At 39.6% G+C, this 14,444-nt stretch overlaps 1 protein-coding gene across 1 annotated transcript in view; it reads right to left on the bottom strand.

Moving 5' to 3' along the window:
- ABCG1 (ATP binding cassette subfamily G member 1) overlaps positions 1-12,490 on the bottom strand; it is an 86,242-nt gene extending 73,752 nt beyond the window's left edge. The window contains exon 1 of the mRNA XM_075851000.1: positions 12,360-12,490. Within this exon, the coding sequence (XP_075707115.1) occupies positions 12,360-12,401 (42 nt within the window). The 5' untranslated portion in view covers positions 12,402-12,490. The remainder of the gene's footprint in view (positions 1-12,359) is intronic.
- Between the last annotated feature and the right edge of the window lie 1,954 nt (positions 12,491-14,444).

The raw sequence follows: 14,444 nt of genomic DNA, 5'->3' as shown, positions 1-14,444 counted from the left end.
TTATGTCAGGTCCAGTGGTCGGTCATGTTGGGGGTTGTAGTGTTCTGTGTATAGAGTATAATAGAATTGTATTATGTCATGTCCAGTGGTCGGTCATGTTGGGGGTTGTAGTGTTCTGTGTATAGAGTATAATAGAATTGTATTGTGTCATGTCCAGTGGTCGGTCATGTTGGGGGTTGTAGTGTTCTATGTATAGAGTATAATAGAATTGTATTATGTCATGTCCAGTGGTCGGTCATGTTGGGGGTTGTAGTGTTCTGTGTATAGAGTATAATAGAATTGTATTATGTCATGTCCAGTGGTCGGTCATGTTGGGGGTTGTAGTGTTCTGTGTATAGAGTATAATAGAATTGTATTATGTCATGTCCAGTGGTCGAGTCATGTTGGGGGTTGTAGTGTTCTGTGTATAGAGTATAATAGAATTGTATTATGTCATGTCCAGTGGTCGGGTCATGTTGGGGGTTGTAGTGTTCTATGTATAGAGTATAATAGAATTGTATTATGTCATGTCCAGTGGTCGGTCATGTTGGGGGTTGTAGTGTTCTATGTATAGAGTATAATAGAATTGTATTATGTCATGTCCAGTGGTCGGTCATGTTGGGGGTTGTAGTGTTCTATGTATAGAGTATAATAGAATTGTATCATGTCATGTCCAGTGGTCGAGTCATGTTGGGGGTTGTAGTGTTCTGTGTATAGAGTATAATAGAATTGTATTATGTCATGTCCAGTGGTCGGGTCATGTTGGGGGTTGTAGTGTTCTATGTATAGAGTATAATAGAATTGTATTATGTCATGTCCAGTGGTCGGTCATGTTGGGGGTTGTAGTGCTCTATGTATAGAGTATAATAGAATTGTATTATCTCATGTCCAGTGGTCGGTCATGTTGGGGGTTGTAGTGTTCTATGTATAGATTATAATAGAATTGTGTTATGTCATGTCCAGTGGTCGGTCATGTTGGGGGTTGTAGTGTTCTGTGTATAGAGTATAATAGAATTGTATTATGTCATGTCCAGTGGTTGGTCATGTTGGGGGTTGTAGTGTTCTATGTATAGAGTATAATAGAATTGTATTATGTCATGTCCAGTGGTGGGTCATGTTGGGGGTTGTAGTGTTCTATGTATAGAGTATAATAGAATTGTATTGTGTCATGTCCAGTGGTCGGTCATGTTGGGGGTTGTAGTGTTCTGTGTATAGAGTATAATAGAATTGTATTATGTCATGTCCAGTGGTCGGTCATGTTGGGGGTTGTAGTGTTCTATGTATAGAGTATAATAGAATTGTATTATGTCATGTCCAGTGGTCGGTCATGTTGGGGGTTGTAGTGTTCTATGTATAGAGTATAATAGAATTGAATTATGTCATGTCCAGTGGTCGGTCATGTTGGGGGTTGTAGTGTTCTGTGTATAGAGTATAATAGAATTGTATTATGTCATGTGCAGTGGTCGGTGATGTTGGGGGTTGTAGTGTTCTGTGTATAGAGTATAATAGAATTGTATTATGTCATGTCCAGTGGTCGGTCATGTTGGGGGTTGTAGTGTTCTATGTATAGAGTATAATAGAATTGTATTATGTCATGTCCAGTGGTCGGTCATGTTGGGGGTTGTAGTGTTCTGTGTATAGAGTATAATAGAATTGTATCATGTCATGTCCAGTGGTCGGTCATGTTGGGGGTTGTAGTGTTCTGTGTATAGAGTATAATAGAATTGTATTATGTCATGTCCAGTGGTCGGTCATGTTGGGGGTTGTAGTGTTCTGTGTATAGAGTATAATAGAATTGTATTATGTCATGTCCAGTGGTCGGGTCATGTTGGGGGTTGTAGTGTTCTGTGTATAGAGTATAATAGAATTGTATTATGTCATGTCCAGTGGTCGGTCATGTTGGGGGTTGTAGTGTTCTATGTATAGAGTATAATAGAATTGTATTGTGTCATGTCCAGTGGTTGGGTCATGTTGGGGGTTGTAGTGTTCTGTGTATAGAGCATAATAGAATTGTATTATGTCATGTCCAGTGGTCGGTCATGTTGGGGGTTGTAGTGTTCTGTGTATAGAGTATAATAGAATTGTATTATGTCATGTCCAGTGGTCGGTCATGTTGGGGGTTGTAGTGGTCTATGTATAGAGTATAATAGAATTGTATTATGTCATGTCCAGTGGTCGGTCATGTTGGGGGTTGTAGTGGTCTATGTATAGAGTATAATAGAATTGTATTATGTCATGTCCAGTGGTCGGTCATGTTGGGGGTTGTAGTGTTCTATGTATAGAGTATAATAGAATTGTATTATGTCATGTCCAGTGGTCGGTCATGTTGGGGGTTGTAGTGGTCTATGTATAGAGTATAATAGAATTGTATTATGTCATGTCCAGTGGTCGGTCATGTTGGGGGTTGTAGTGTTCTATGTATAGAGTATAATAGAATTGTATTATGTCATGTCCAGTGGTCGGTCATGTTGGGGGTTGTAGTGTTCTGTGTATAGAGTATAATAGAATTGTATTATGTCATGTCCAGTGGTCGGTCATGTTGGGGGTTGTAGTTTTCTATGTATAGAGTATAATAGAATTGTATTATGTCATGTCCAGTGGTCGGTCATGTTGGGGGTTGTAGTGTTCTGTGTATAGAGTATAATAGAGTTGTATTATGACATGTCTAGTGGTCGGTCATGTTGGGGGTTGTAGTGTTCTATGTATAGAGTATAATAGAATTGTATTATGTCATGTCCAGTGGTCGGTCATGTTGGGGGTTGTAGTGTTCTGTGTATAGAGTATAATAGAATTGTATTATGTCATGTCTAGTGGTCGGTCATGTTGGGGGTTGTAGTGTTCTATGTATAGAGTATAATAGAATTGTATCATGTCATGTCCAGTGGTCGGTCATGTTGGGGGTTATAGTGTTCTATGTATAGAGTATAATAGAATTGTATTATGTCATGTCCAGTGGTCGGTGATGTTGGGGGTTGTAGTGTTCTATGTATAGAGTATAATAGAATTGTATCATGTCATGTCCAGTGGTCGGTCATGTTGGGGGTTGTAGTGTTCTGTGTATAGTGTATAATAGAATTGTCTTATGTCATGTCCAGTGGTCGGGTCATGTTGGGGGTTGTAGTGTTCTATGTATTGAGTATAATATAATTGTATTATGTCATGTCCAGTGGTCGGGTCATGTTGGGGGTTGTAGTGTTCTATGTATAGAGTATAATAGAATTGTATTATGACATGTCCAGTGGTCGGGTCATGTTGGGGGTTGTAGTGTTCTATGCATAGAGTATAATAGAATTGTATCATGTCATGTCCAGTGGTCGGTCATGTTGGGAGTTGTAGTGTTCTATGTATAGAGTATAATAGAATTGTATTATGTCATGTCCAGTGGTCGGTGATGTTGGGGGTTGTAGTGTTCTATGTATAGAGTATAATAGAATTGTATCATGTCATGTCCAGTGGTCGGTCATGTTGGGGGTTGTAGTGTTCTGTGTATAGAGTATAATAGAATTGTATTATGTCATGTCCAGTGGTCGGTCATGTTGGGGGTTGTAGTGTTCTGTGTATAGAGTATAATAGAATTGTATTATGTCATGTCCAGTGGTCGGTCATGTTGGGGGTTGTAGTGTTCTATGTATAGAGTATAATAGAATTGTATTATGTCATGTCCAGTGGTCGGTCATGTTGGGGGTTGTAGTGTTCTGTGTATAGAGTATAATAGAATTGTATTATGTCATGTCCAGTGGTCGGTCATGTTGGGGGTTGTAGTGTCCTATGTATAGAGTATAATAGAATTGTATCATGTCAAGTCCAGTGGTCGGTCATGTTGGGGGTTGTAGTGTTCTATGTATAGAGTATAATAGAATTGTATTATGTCATGTCCAGTGGTCGGTCATGTTGAGGGTTGTAGTGTTCTATGTATAGAGTATAATAGAATTGTATCATGTCATGTCCAGTGGTCGGTCATGTTGGGGGTTGTAGTGTTCTATGTATAGAGTATAATAGAATTGTATTATGTCATGTCCAGTGGTCGGTCATGTTGGGGGTTGTAGTGTTCTATGTATAGAGTATAATAGAATTGTATTATGTCATGTCCAGTGGTCGGTCATGTTGGGGGTTGTAGTGTTCTGTGTATAGAGTATAATAGAATTGTATCATGTCATGTCCAGTGGTCGGTAATGTTGGGAGTTGTAGTGTTCTGTGTATAGAGTATAATAGAATTGTATTATGTCATCTCCAGTGGTCGGTCATGTTGGGGGTTGTAGTGTTCTGTGTATAGAGTATAATAGAATTGTATTATGTCATGTCCAGTGGTCGGTCATGTTGGGGGTTGTAGTGTTCTGTGTATAGAGTATAATAGAATTGTATTATGTCATGTCCAGTGTTCGGTCATGTTGGGGGTTGTAGTGTTCTATGTATAGAGTATAATAGAATTGTATTATGTCATGTCCAGTGGTCGGTCATGTTGGGGGTTGTAGTGTTCTGTGTATAGAGTATAATAGAGTTGTATTATGACATGTCTAGTGGTCGGTCATGTTGGGGGTTGTAGTGTTCTATGTATAGAGTATAATAGAATTGTATTATGTCATGTCCAGTGGTCGGTCATGTTGGGGGTTGTAGTGTTCTGTGTATAGAGTGTAATAGAATTGTATTATGTCATGTCCAGTGGTCGGTCATGTTGGGGGTTGTAGTGTTCTATGTATAGAGTGTAATAGAATTGTATTATGTCATGTCCAGTGGTCGGGTCATGTTGGGGGTTGTAGTGTTCTATGTATAGAGTATAATAGAATTGTATTATGTCATGTCCAGTGGTCCGTCATGTTGGGGGTTGTAGTTTTCTGTGTATAGAGTATAATAGAATTGTATTATATCATGTCCAGTGGTCGGTCATGTTGGGGGTTGTAGTGTTCTATGTATAGAGTATAATAGAATTGTATTATGTCATGTCCAGTGGTCGGTCATGTTGGGGGTTGTAGTGTTCTATGTATAGAGTATAATAGAATTGTATTGTGTCATGTCCAGTGGTCGGTCATGTTGGGGGTTGTAGTGTTCTATGTATAGAGTATAATAGAATTGTATTATGTCATGTCCAGTGGTCGGTCATGTTGGGGGTTGTAGTGTTCTATGTATAGAGTATAATAGAATTGTATTATGTCATGTCCAGTGGTCGGTCATGTTGGGGGTTGTAGTGTTCTATGTATAGAGTATAATAGAATTGTATTATGTCATGTCCAGTGGTCGGTCATGTTGGGGGTTGTAGTGTTCTATGTATAGAGTATAATATAATTGTATTATGTCATGTCCAGTGGTCAGTCATGTTGAGGGTTGTAGTGTTCTGTGTATAGAGTATAATAGAATTGTATTATGTCATGTCCAGTGGTCGGTCATGTTGGGGGTTGTAGTGTTCTATGTATAGAGTATAATAGAATTGTATTATGTCATGTCCAGTGGTCGGTCATGTTGGGGGTTGTAGTGTTCTGTGTATAGAGTATAATAGAATTGTATCATGTCATGTCCAGTGGTCGGTAATGTTGGGAGTTGTAGTGTTCTGTGTATAGAGTATAATAGAATTGTATTATGTCATCTCCAGTGGTCGGTCATGTTGGGGGTTGTAGTGTTCTGTGTATAGAGTATAATAGAATTGTATTATGACATGTCTAGTGGTCGGTCATGTTGGGGGTTGTAGTGTTCTATGTATAGAGTATAATAGAATTGTATTATGTCATGTCCAGTGGTCGGTCATGTTGGGGGTTGTAGTGTTCTGTGTATAGAGTGTAATAGAATTGTATTATGTCATGTCCAGTGGTCGGTCATGTTGGGGGTTGTAGTGTTCTATGTATAGAGTGTAATAGAATTGTATTATGTCATGTCCAGTGGTCGGGTCATGTTGGGGGTTGTAGTGTTCTATGTATAGAGTATAATAGAATTGTATTATGTCATGTCCAGTGGTCCGTCATGTTGGGGGTTGTAGTTTTCTGTGTATAGAGTATAATAGAATTGTATTATATCATGTCCAGTGGTCGGTCATGTTGGGGGTTGTAGTGTTCTATGTATAGAGTATAATAGAATTGTATTATGTCATGTCCAGTGGTCGGTCATGTTGGGGGTTGTAGTGTTCTATGTATAGAGTATAATAGAATTGTATTGTGTCATGTCCAGTGGTCGGTCATGTTGGGGGTTGTAGTGTTCTATGTATAGAGTATAATAGAATTGTATTATGTCATGTCCAGTGGTCGGTCATGTTGGGGGTTGTAGTGTTCTATGTATAGAGTATAATAGAATTGTATTATGTCATGTCCAGTGGTCGGTCATGTTGGGGGTTGTAGTGTTCTATGTATAGAGTATAATAGAATTGTATTATGTCATGTCCAGTGGTCGGTCATGTTGGGGGTTGTAGTGTTCTATGTATAGAGTATAATATAATTGTATTATGTCATGTCCAGTGGTCAGTCATGTTGGGGGTTGTAGTGTTCTATGTATAGAGTATAATAGAATTGTATTATGTCATGACCAGTGGTCGGTCATGTTGGGGGTTGTAGTGTTCTGTGTATAGAGTATAATAGAATTGTATTATGTCATGTCCAGTGGTCGGTCATGTTGAGGGTTGTAGTGTTCTGTGTATAGAGTATAATAGAATTGTATTATGTCATGTCCAGTGGTGGGTCATGTTGGGGGTTGTAGTGTTCTATGTATAGAGTATAATAGAATTGTATTGTGTCATGTCCAGTGGTCGGTCATGTTGAGGGTTGTAGTGTTCTATGTATAGAGTATAATAGAATTGTATTATGTCATGTCCAGTGGTCGGTCATGTTGGGGGTTGTAGTGTTCTATGTATAGAGTATAATAGAATTGTATTATCTCATGTCCAGTGGTCGGTCATGTTGGGGGTTGTAGTGTTCTATGTATAGAGTATAATTGAATTGTATTATGTCATGTCCAGTGGTCGGTCATGTTGGGGGTTGTAGTGTTCTGTGTATAGAGTATAATAGAATTGTATTATGTCATGTCCAGTGGTCGGTCATGTTGGGGGTTGTAGTGTTCTGTGTATAGAGTATAATAGAATTGTTTTATGTCATGTCCAGTGGTCGGTCATGTTGGGGGTTGTAGTGTTCTATGTATAGAGTATAATAGAATTGTATTATGTCATGTCCAGTGGTCGGTCATGTTGGGGGTTGTAGTGTTCTATGTATAGAGTATAATAGAATTGTATTATGTCATGTCCAGTGGTCGGTCATGTTGGGGGTTGTAGTGCTCTATGTATAGAGTATAATAGAATTGTATTATGTCATGTCCAGTGGCCGTTCATGTTGGGGGTTGTAGTGTTCTGTGTATAGAGTATAATAGAATTGTATTGTGTCATGTCCAGTGGTCGGTCATGTTGGGGGTTGTAGTGTTCTGTGTATAGAGTATAATAGAATTGTATTATGTCATGTCCAGTGGTCGGTAATGTTGGGGGTTGTAGTGCTCTATGTATAGAGTATAATAGAATTGTATTATGTCATGTCCAGTGGCCGGTCATGTTGGGGGTTGTAGTGTTCTGTGTATAGAGTATAATAGAATTGTATTGTGTCATGTCCAGTGGTCGGTCATGTTGGGGGTTGTAGTGTTCTGTGTATAGAGTATAATAGAATTGTATTGTGTCATGTCCAGTGGTCGGTCATGTTGGGGGTTGTAGTGTTCTATGTATAGAGTATAATAGAATTGTATTATGTCATGTCCAGTGGTCGGTGATGTTGGGGGTTGTAGTGTTCTATGTCTAGAGTATAATAGAATTGTATTATGTCATGTCCAGTGGTCGGCCATGTTGGGGGTTGTAGTGTTCTGTGTATAGAGTATAATAGAATTGTATTATGTCATGTCCAGTGGTCGGTCATGTTGGGGGTTGTAGTGTTCTGTGTATAGAGTATAATAGAATTGTATAAGGGCCTGTTCACATCAGCGTTGGCTTTCCGTTCCGGGGTTCCGTCTGAGGTTTCCGTCGGGTGAACCCCGTAACGGAAAGTCAAACTGAAACCACCGCTTCCATTTCAGTCACCATTGATATCAATGGTGACCGAAACATTGCTAATGGTTTCCGTTCGTCACCATTCTGGCAGGTTTCCGGTTTTCCGACGGAATCAATAGCGCAGTCGACTGCGCTAATGGTGATGGAAACGGAAGCTGTGGTTTCAGTTTGGCTTTCCGTTGCGGGGTTCACCCAACGGAAACCTCAGACGCAACCCCGGAAAGGAAAGCCAACGCTGATGTGAACAGGCCTGTAGGAACCAGAGACGTGACTGTGAACTGATGATCAGGGACAATTTCTGCTGATTCTGATTATTTGCAGCTTCATTAAGATTTAACTGCTGAGAAATGTCACTGAATGAGGAGGAATGAAGAGTGAATGCTGGAAAATACATGTATGGGGACCAAATCTCTTTCTAAACTTTCTCATAAAGGACAGCAACAGAAATACTCCCCTATAAAGCACAAGAATAAAATACATGGGATGTCTCATAACATCAAAGATCTGCCATTCAGAAGTTCAGGAAAGCTGTGTGACAACCCCTGTTTGAGTTGTCATGATGGCCATAATGGTTGTCACCCAGCTTTCCAAGAAACCGATATAACTGAGCGAGAGATGAATAGAATATGTGGCAGCAGAAAACGACAAATAAGCCACGTTCTCCAGTTTTACTCCCACACCCCAAAACCAAAACCTTACTGACTTCTTATGAAATTGGCCCATGGGGACAGGGACTAATGTGAAAGGTCACGATGATAGATAGATAGATAGATAGATAGATAGATAGATAGATAGATAGATAGATAGATAGATAGATAGATAGATAGATAGATAGATAGATAGATAGATAGATAGATAGATAGATAGATAGATAGATAGATAGATAGATAGATAGATAGATAGATAGATATGAGAGATAGATAGATAGATAGATAGATAGATAGATAGATAGATAGATAGATAGATAGATAGATAGATAGATAGATAGATAGATAGATAGATAGATAGATAGATAGATAGATAGATAGATAGATAGATAGATAGATAGATAGATAGATAGATAGATAGATAGATAGATAGATAGATAGATATGAGAGATAGATAGATAGATAGATAGATAGATAGATAGATAGATAGATAGATAGATAGATAGATAGATAGATAGATAGATAGATAGATAGATAGATAGATAGATAGATAGATAGATAGATAGATAGATAGATAGATGATAGATAGATAGATAGATAGATAGATAGATAGATAGATAGATAGATAGATAGATAGATAGATAGATAGATAGATAGATAGATAGATAGATAGATAGATAGATGATAGATAGATAGATAGATAGATAGATAGATAGATAGATAGATAGATAGATAGATAGATAGATAGATAGATGCAAATTAATTTTAAAAATTCATGTCCATCTATCTATCTATCTATCTATCTCATATCTATCTATCTATCTATCTATCTATCTCATATCTATCTATCTCATATCTATCTATCTCATATCTATCTATCTATCTATCTATCTATCTATCTATCTCATATCTATCTATCTATCTATCTATCTATCTATCTATCTATCTCTATCTATCTATCTATCATCTATCTATCTATCTATCTATCTATCTATCTATCTATCTATCTATCTCATATCTATCTATCTATCTATCTATCTATCTATCTATCTATCTATCTATCTATCTATCTATCTATCTATCTATCTATCTATCTATCTATCTATCTATCTCATATCTATCTATCTCATATCTATCTATCTATCTATCTATCTATCTATCTATCTATCTATCTATCTATCTATCTATCTATCTATCTATCTATCTATCTATCTATCTATCTATCTATCTCATATCTATCTCATATCTATCTCATATCTATCTATCTCATATCTATCTATCTCATATCTATCTATCTATCTATCTATCTATCTATCTATCTATCTATCTATCTATCTATCTATCTCATATCTATCTATCTATCTATCTATCTATCTATCTATCTATCTATCTATCTATCATCTATCTATCTATCTATCTATCTATCTATCTATCTATCTATCTATCTATCTATCTATCTATCTATCTATCTATCTATCTCATATCTATCTATCTCATATCTATCTATCTATCTATCTATCTATCTATCTATCTATCTCATATCTATCTATCTCATATCTATCTATCTATCTATCTATCTCATATCTATCTATCTCATATCTATCTATCTATCTATCTATCTATCTATCTATCTATCTATCTATCTATCTATCTATCTATCTATCTCATATCTATCTATCTATCTATCTATCTATCTATCTATCTATCTCATATCTATCTATCTATCTATCTATCTATCTATCTATCTATCTATCTATCTATCTATCTATCTATCTCATATCTATCTATCTCATATCTATCTATCTATCTATCTATCTATCTATCTATCTATCTATCTATCTATCTATCTCATATCTATCTATCTATCTATCTATCTATCTATCTATCTATCTATCTATCTATCTATCTATCTATCTATCTATCTATCTATCTATCTCATATCTATCTATCTATCTATCTATCTCATATCTATCTATCTATCTATCTATCTATCTATCTATCTATCTATCTATCTATCTATCTATCTCATATCTATCTATCTATCTATCTATCTATCTATCTATCTATCTATCTATCTATCTATCTATCTATCTATCTATCTATCTATCTATCTATCTCATATCTATCTATCTATCTATCTATCTATCTATCTATCTATCTATCTATCTATCTATCTATCTCATATCTATCTATCTATCTATCTCATATCTATCTATCTATCTATCTATCTATCTATCTATCTATCTATCTATCTATCTATCTATCTATCTATCTATCTATCTATCTCATATCTATCTATCTATCTATCTATCTATCTATCTATCTATCTATCTATCTATCTATCTATCTATCTATCTATCTTTGTTTTTATCCTTTTTTTATTATTGTTTATGGTGACATTTTCCACCATGCTGAGCACACACATATATTACATATTTCCATGCCCAGCTTGTGCCCTGTCCTCGCCATCTCCGCTGTTATATAATGGGTTTGGACTCTGCTGTATATATTCCTCAGCCAGTTTGATGGCAGGGGATGCATTGAGCCGGCACTGCGCCTGCGCACAGCATCCTGTAATCCTGAGCTCTCCGAGGTAACTATCGGTCACCAGTAGCTCCGTCCCTGCAGGTGCCCACAAGCTGCGGCCACAAAGCTTCTCACGTTCCCTCAAACAGTTAATCCACATCTCCAATAACCCATTATAAGCGACCATAATAACCCTGCAGCCGACAATCACATTGCACCTTCACTTAACCCTTTCCAATCAGGTCAAATTTGCAGCATTGTATATGATAGGGGTGTTAAAGTCCTGCAAATCCAATAAGAAGGGGGAGGGGGTTTTGTATTAGAAGCTTGTCAACCAGACATTGCAGGGTTAACCGTGAATGACAGTCACGTTGAGTAATATCATCACCTCTTTTAATGAATGTCACAGCAATTAATGGAGAGAAGTGATTAATTTCCTAAATATGTGTTCCCTGCTCATCCCATAATACAGGAGATAACATCAGGGGGCCAATGATTTTATATCTGCAGGAGAACTACAAGTACCAGAAAGCAACCAGAGATTCTATGCATGTTGTAGAACTACAAGTCCCAGGACGCAGCCCGTTAATCACTGCAGGGGAACTACAAGTCCCAGGAGGACTCCCAGTGTTTTTCATGCCAGGTGATGAACTACAAGTCCCAGAAATCAGCAACAACCAGCGGTTCTGCATCTGCCATAGAAGAACTTCAATTCCCAGACCGGAAGAAGTGTGTCTATAGCTCCCGGAGAACTACAAGTCCCAGATGATCCGCCTCCAGTATTACAGTGTGTGACCTTGACTGCAGGCATTTCATATTGCTAAGATAATTTATAGATGGGGAGGGTAAGTGAGGGGTTAATATAAACAACATTATAAAGATCCAGTATAATATCTGTACAGGACATGGCAATAAATAAAGACCATCCAACAGTGCAGGATACAGATGCAGCAGAGCTAGGTTTGCAGTTTGTGCATGGTGACAAGTCCCTGATGACACAGTAAAAATTATCCTGCGGTCCTACAAGAGGGATTCCGACTAACAAACCCAGCTCTGCTACATCCATATAACATACTGCCTGAGTCTGTACTCAATAACAGTAAACGATGTGTATGGTACATGAGTATAATCAGATGTAGCAGAGCTGGGTTTGTTCATTGTCAGGCCCGCTCTGCTACATGTCCAGGTAAGATCTAGGGGGCACTCACCATGGTTGAGGGCACACTGAAGGCTGCAGTCAGGCATGCCATCCCCTGCCCCGGCCGGACTCTGTGCGCTGTCTACAGCTGCTGGTGCTGAACTGTGCGCTCTGCCTCCTGCTCCTGCACTGCCGGCTCCTCCTCACCCTCTCCTCACACTCTCATTGGCAGCATGGTAGAGGATGGGCAGGAGCTTCTGGGTGCAGCTAAACGTGCTCTTGTTTTCTTCCCAGTCTCCTTCATGTGTCATTATCTCCACATTGTCTCCTCAACGAGCTGTCAAGACCCTGCTGCTGGCGAGAGAGGGGTGGTCATCCATGTTACATGTGTGCAGAGGAAGGGGGTGATCATCCATGTTACATGTGTGCAGAGGGAGGGGGTGATCATCCATGTTACATGTGTGCAGAGGAAGGGGGTGGTCATCCATGTTACATGTGTGCAGAGGAAGGGGGTGGTCATCCATGTTACATGTGTGCAGAGGGAGGGGGTGATCATCCATGTTACATGTGTGCAGAGGAAGGGGGTGATCACCCATGTTACATGTGTGCAGAGGAAGGGGGTGGTCATCCATGTTACATGTGTGCAGAGGAAGGGGGTGGTCATCCATGTTACATGTGTGCAGAGGAAGGGGGTGGTCATCCATGTTACATGTGTGCAGAGGGAGGGGGTGATCATCCATGTTACATGTGTGCAGGGGGAGTGGGTGATCATCCATGGTACATGTGTGAAGAGGGAGGGGTGGTCATCCATGTTACATGTGTGCAGGGGAAGGGGGTGATCATCCATGTTACATGTGTGCAGAGGAAGGAGGTGATAATCCATGTTACATGTGTGCAGAGGATGGGGGTGATCATCCATGTTACATGTGTGCAGAGGGGGGGGGGGATCATCCATGTTACATGTGTGCAGGGGGAGTGGGTGATGATACATGTTACATGTGTGCAGAGGAAGGGGGTGGTCATCTATGTTACATGTGTGCAGGGGACGTGGGTGATCATCCATATTACATGTGTGAAGAGGAAGGGGGTGATCATCCATGTTACATGTGTGCAGAGGAAGGGGGTGATCATCCATGTTACATGTGTGCAGGGGGAGTGGGTGATCATCCATGTTACATGTGTGAAGAGGAAGGGGGTGATCATCCATGTTACATGTGTGCAAAGGAAGGGGTGGTCATCCATGTTACATGTGTGCAGAGGAAGGGGGTGATCATCCATGTTACATGCGTGCAGAGGAAGGGGGTGATCATCCATGTTACATGTGTGCAGAGGAAGGGGGTGATCAACCATGTTACATGTGTGCAGAGGAAGGGGGTGATCATCCATGTTACATGTGTGCAGAGGAAGGGGGTGATCATCCATTTTACATGTGTGCAGGGGGAGGGGGTGATCATCCATGTTACATGTGTGCAGAGGAAGGGGGTGATCATCCATGTTACATGTGTGCAGAGGAAGGGGGTGATCATTCATGTTACATGTGTGCAGAGGAAGGGGGTAGTCATCCATGTTACATGTGTGCAGGGGGAGTGGGTGATCATCCATGTCACATGTGTGCAGAGGAAGGGGGTGATCATCCATGTTACATGTGTGCAGGGGGAGTGGGTGATCATACATGTTACATGTGTGCAGAGGAAGGGGTGGCCATCCATGTTACATGTGTGCAGGGGGAGGGGGTGATCATCCATGTTACATGTGTGCAAAGGAAGGGGGTGGTCATCCTTGTTACATGTGTGCAGAGGAAGGGGTGGTCATCCTTGTTACATGTGTGCAAAGGGAGGGGGCAATCATCCATGTTACATGTGTGCAGAGGAAGGGGGTGGTCATCCATGTTGCATGTATGCAGAGGAAGGGGGTGATCATCCATGTTACATGTGTGCAGAGGAAGGGGGTGGTCACCCATGTTACATGTGTGCAGGGGGAGTGGGTGATCATCCATGTTACATGTGTGCAGAGGAAGGGGGTGATCATCCATGTTACATGTGTGCAGAGGGAGGGGTGATCATCCATGTTACATGTGTGCAGAGGAAGGGGGTGATCATCCATGTTACATGTGTGCAGGGTGAGTTGGTGTTCACCCATGTTACATGTGTGAATA

Source organism: Rhinoderma darwinii, chromosome 2 (assembly GCF_050947455.1).
Source record: "Rhinoderma darwinii isolate aRhiDar2 chromosome 2, aRhiDar2.hap1, whole genome shotgun sequence".
In the NCBI taxonomy this organism is placed as follows: domain Eukaryota; kingdom Metazoa; phylum Chordata; class Amphibia; order Anura; family Rhinodermatidae; genus Rhinoderma; species Rhinoderma darwinii.
The sequence above is the reverse complement of the archived record's forward strand: the minus strand, read 5'-3'. Positions and strand labels throughout refer to the sequence as shown.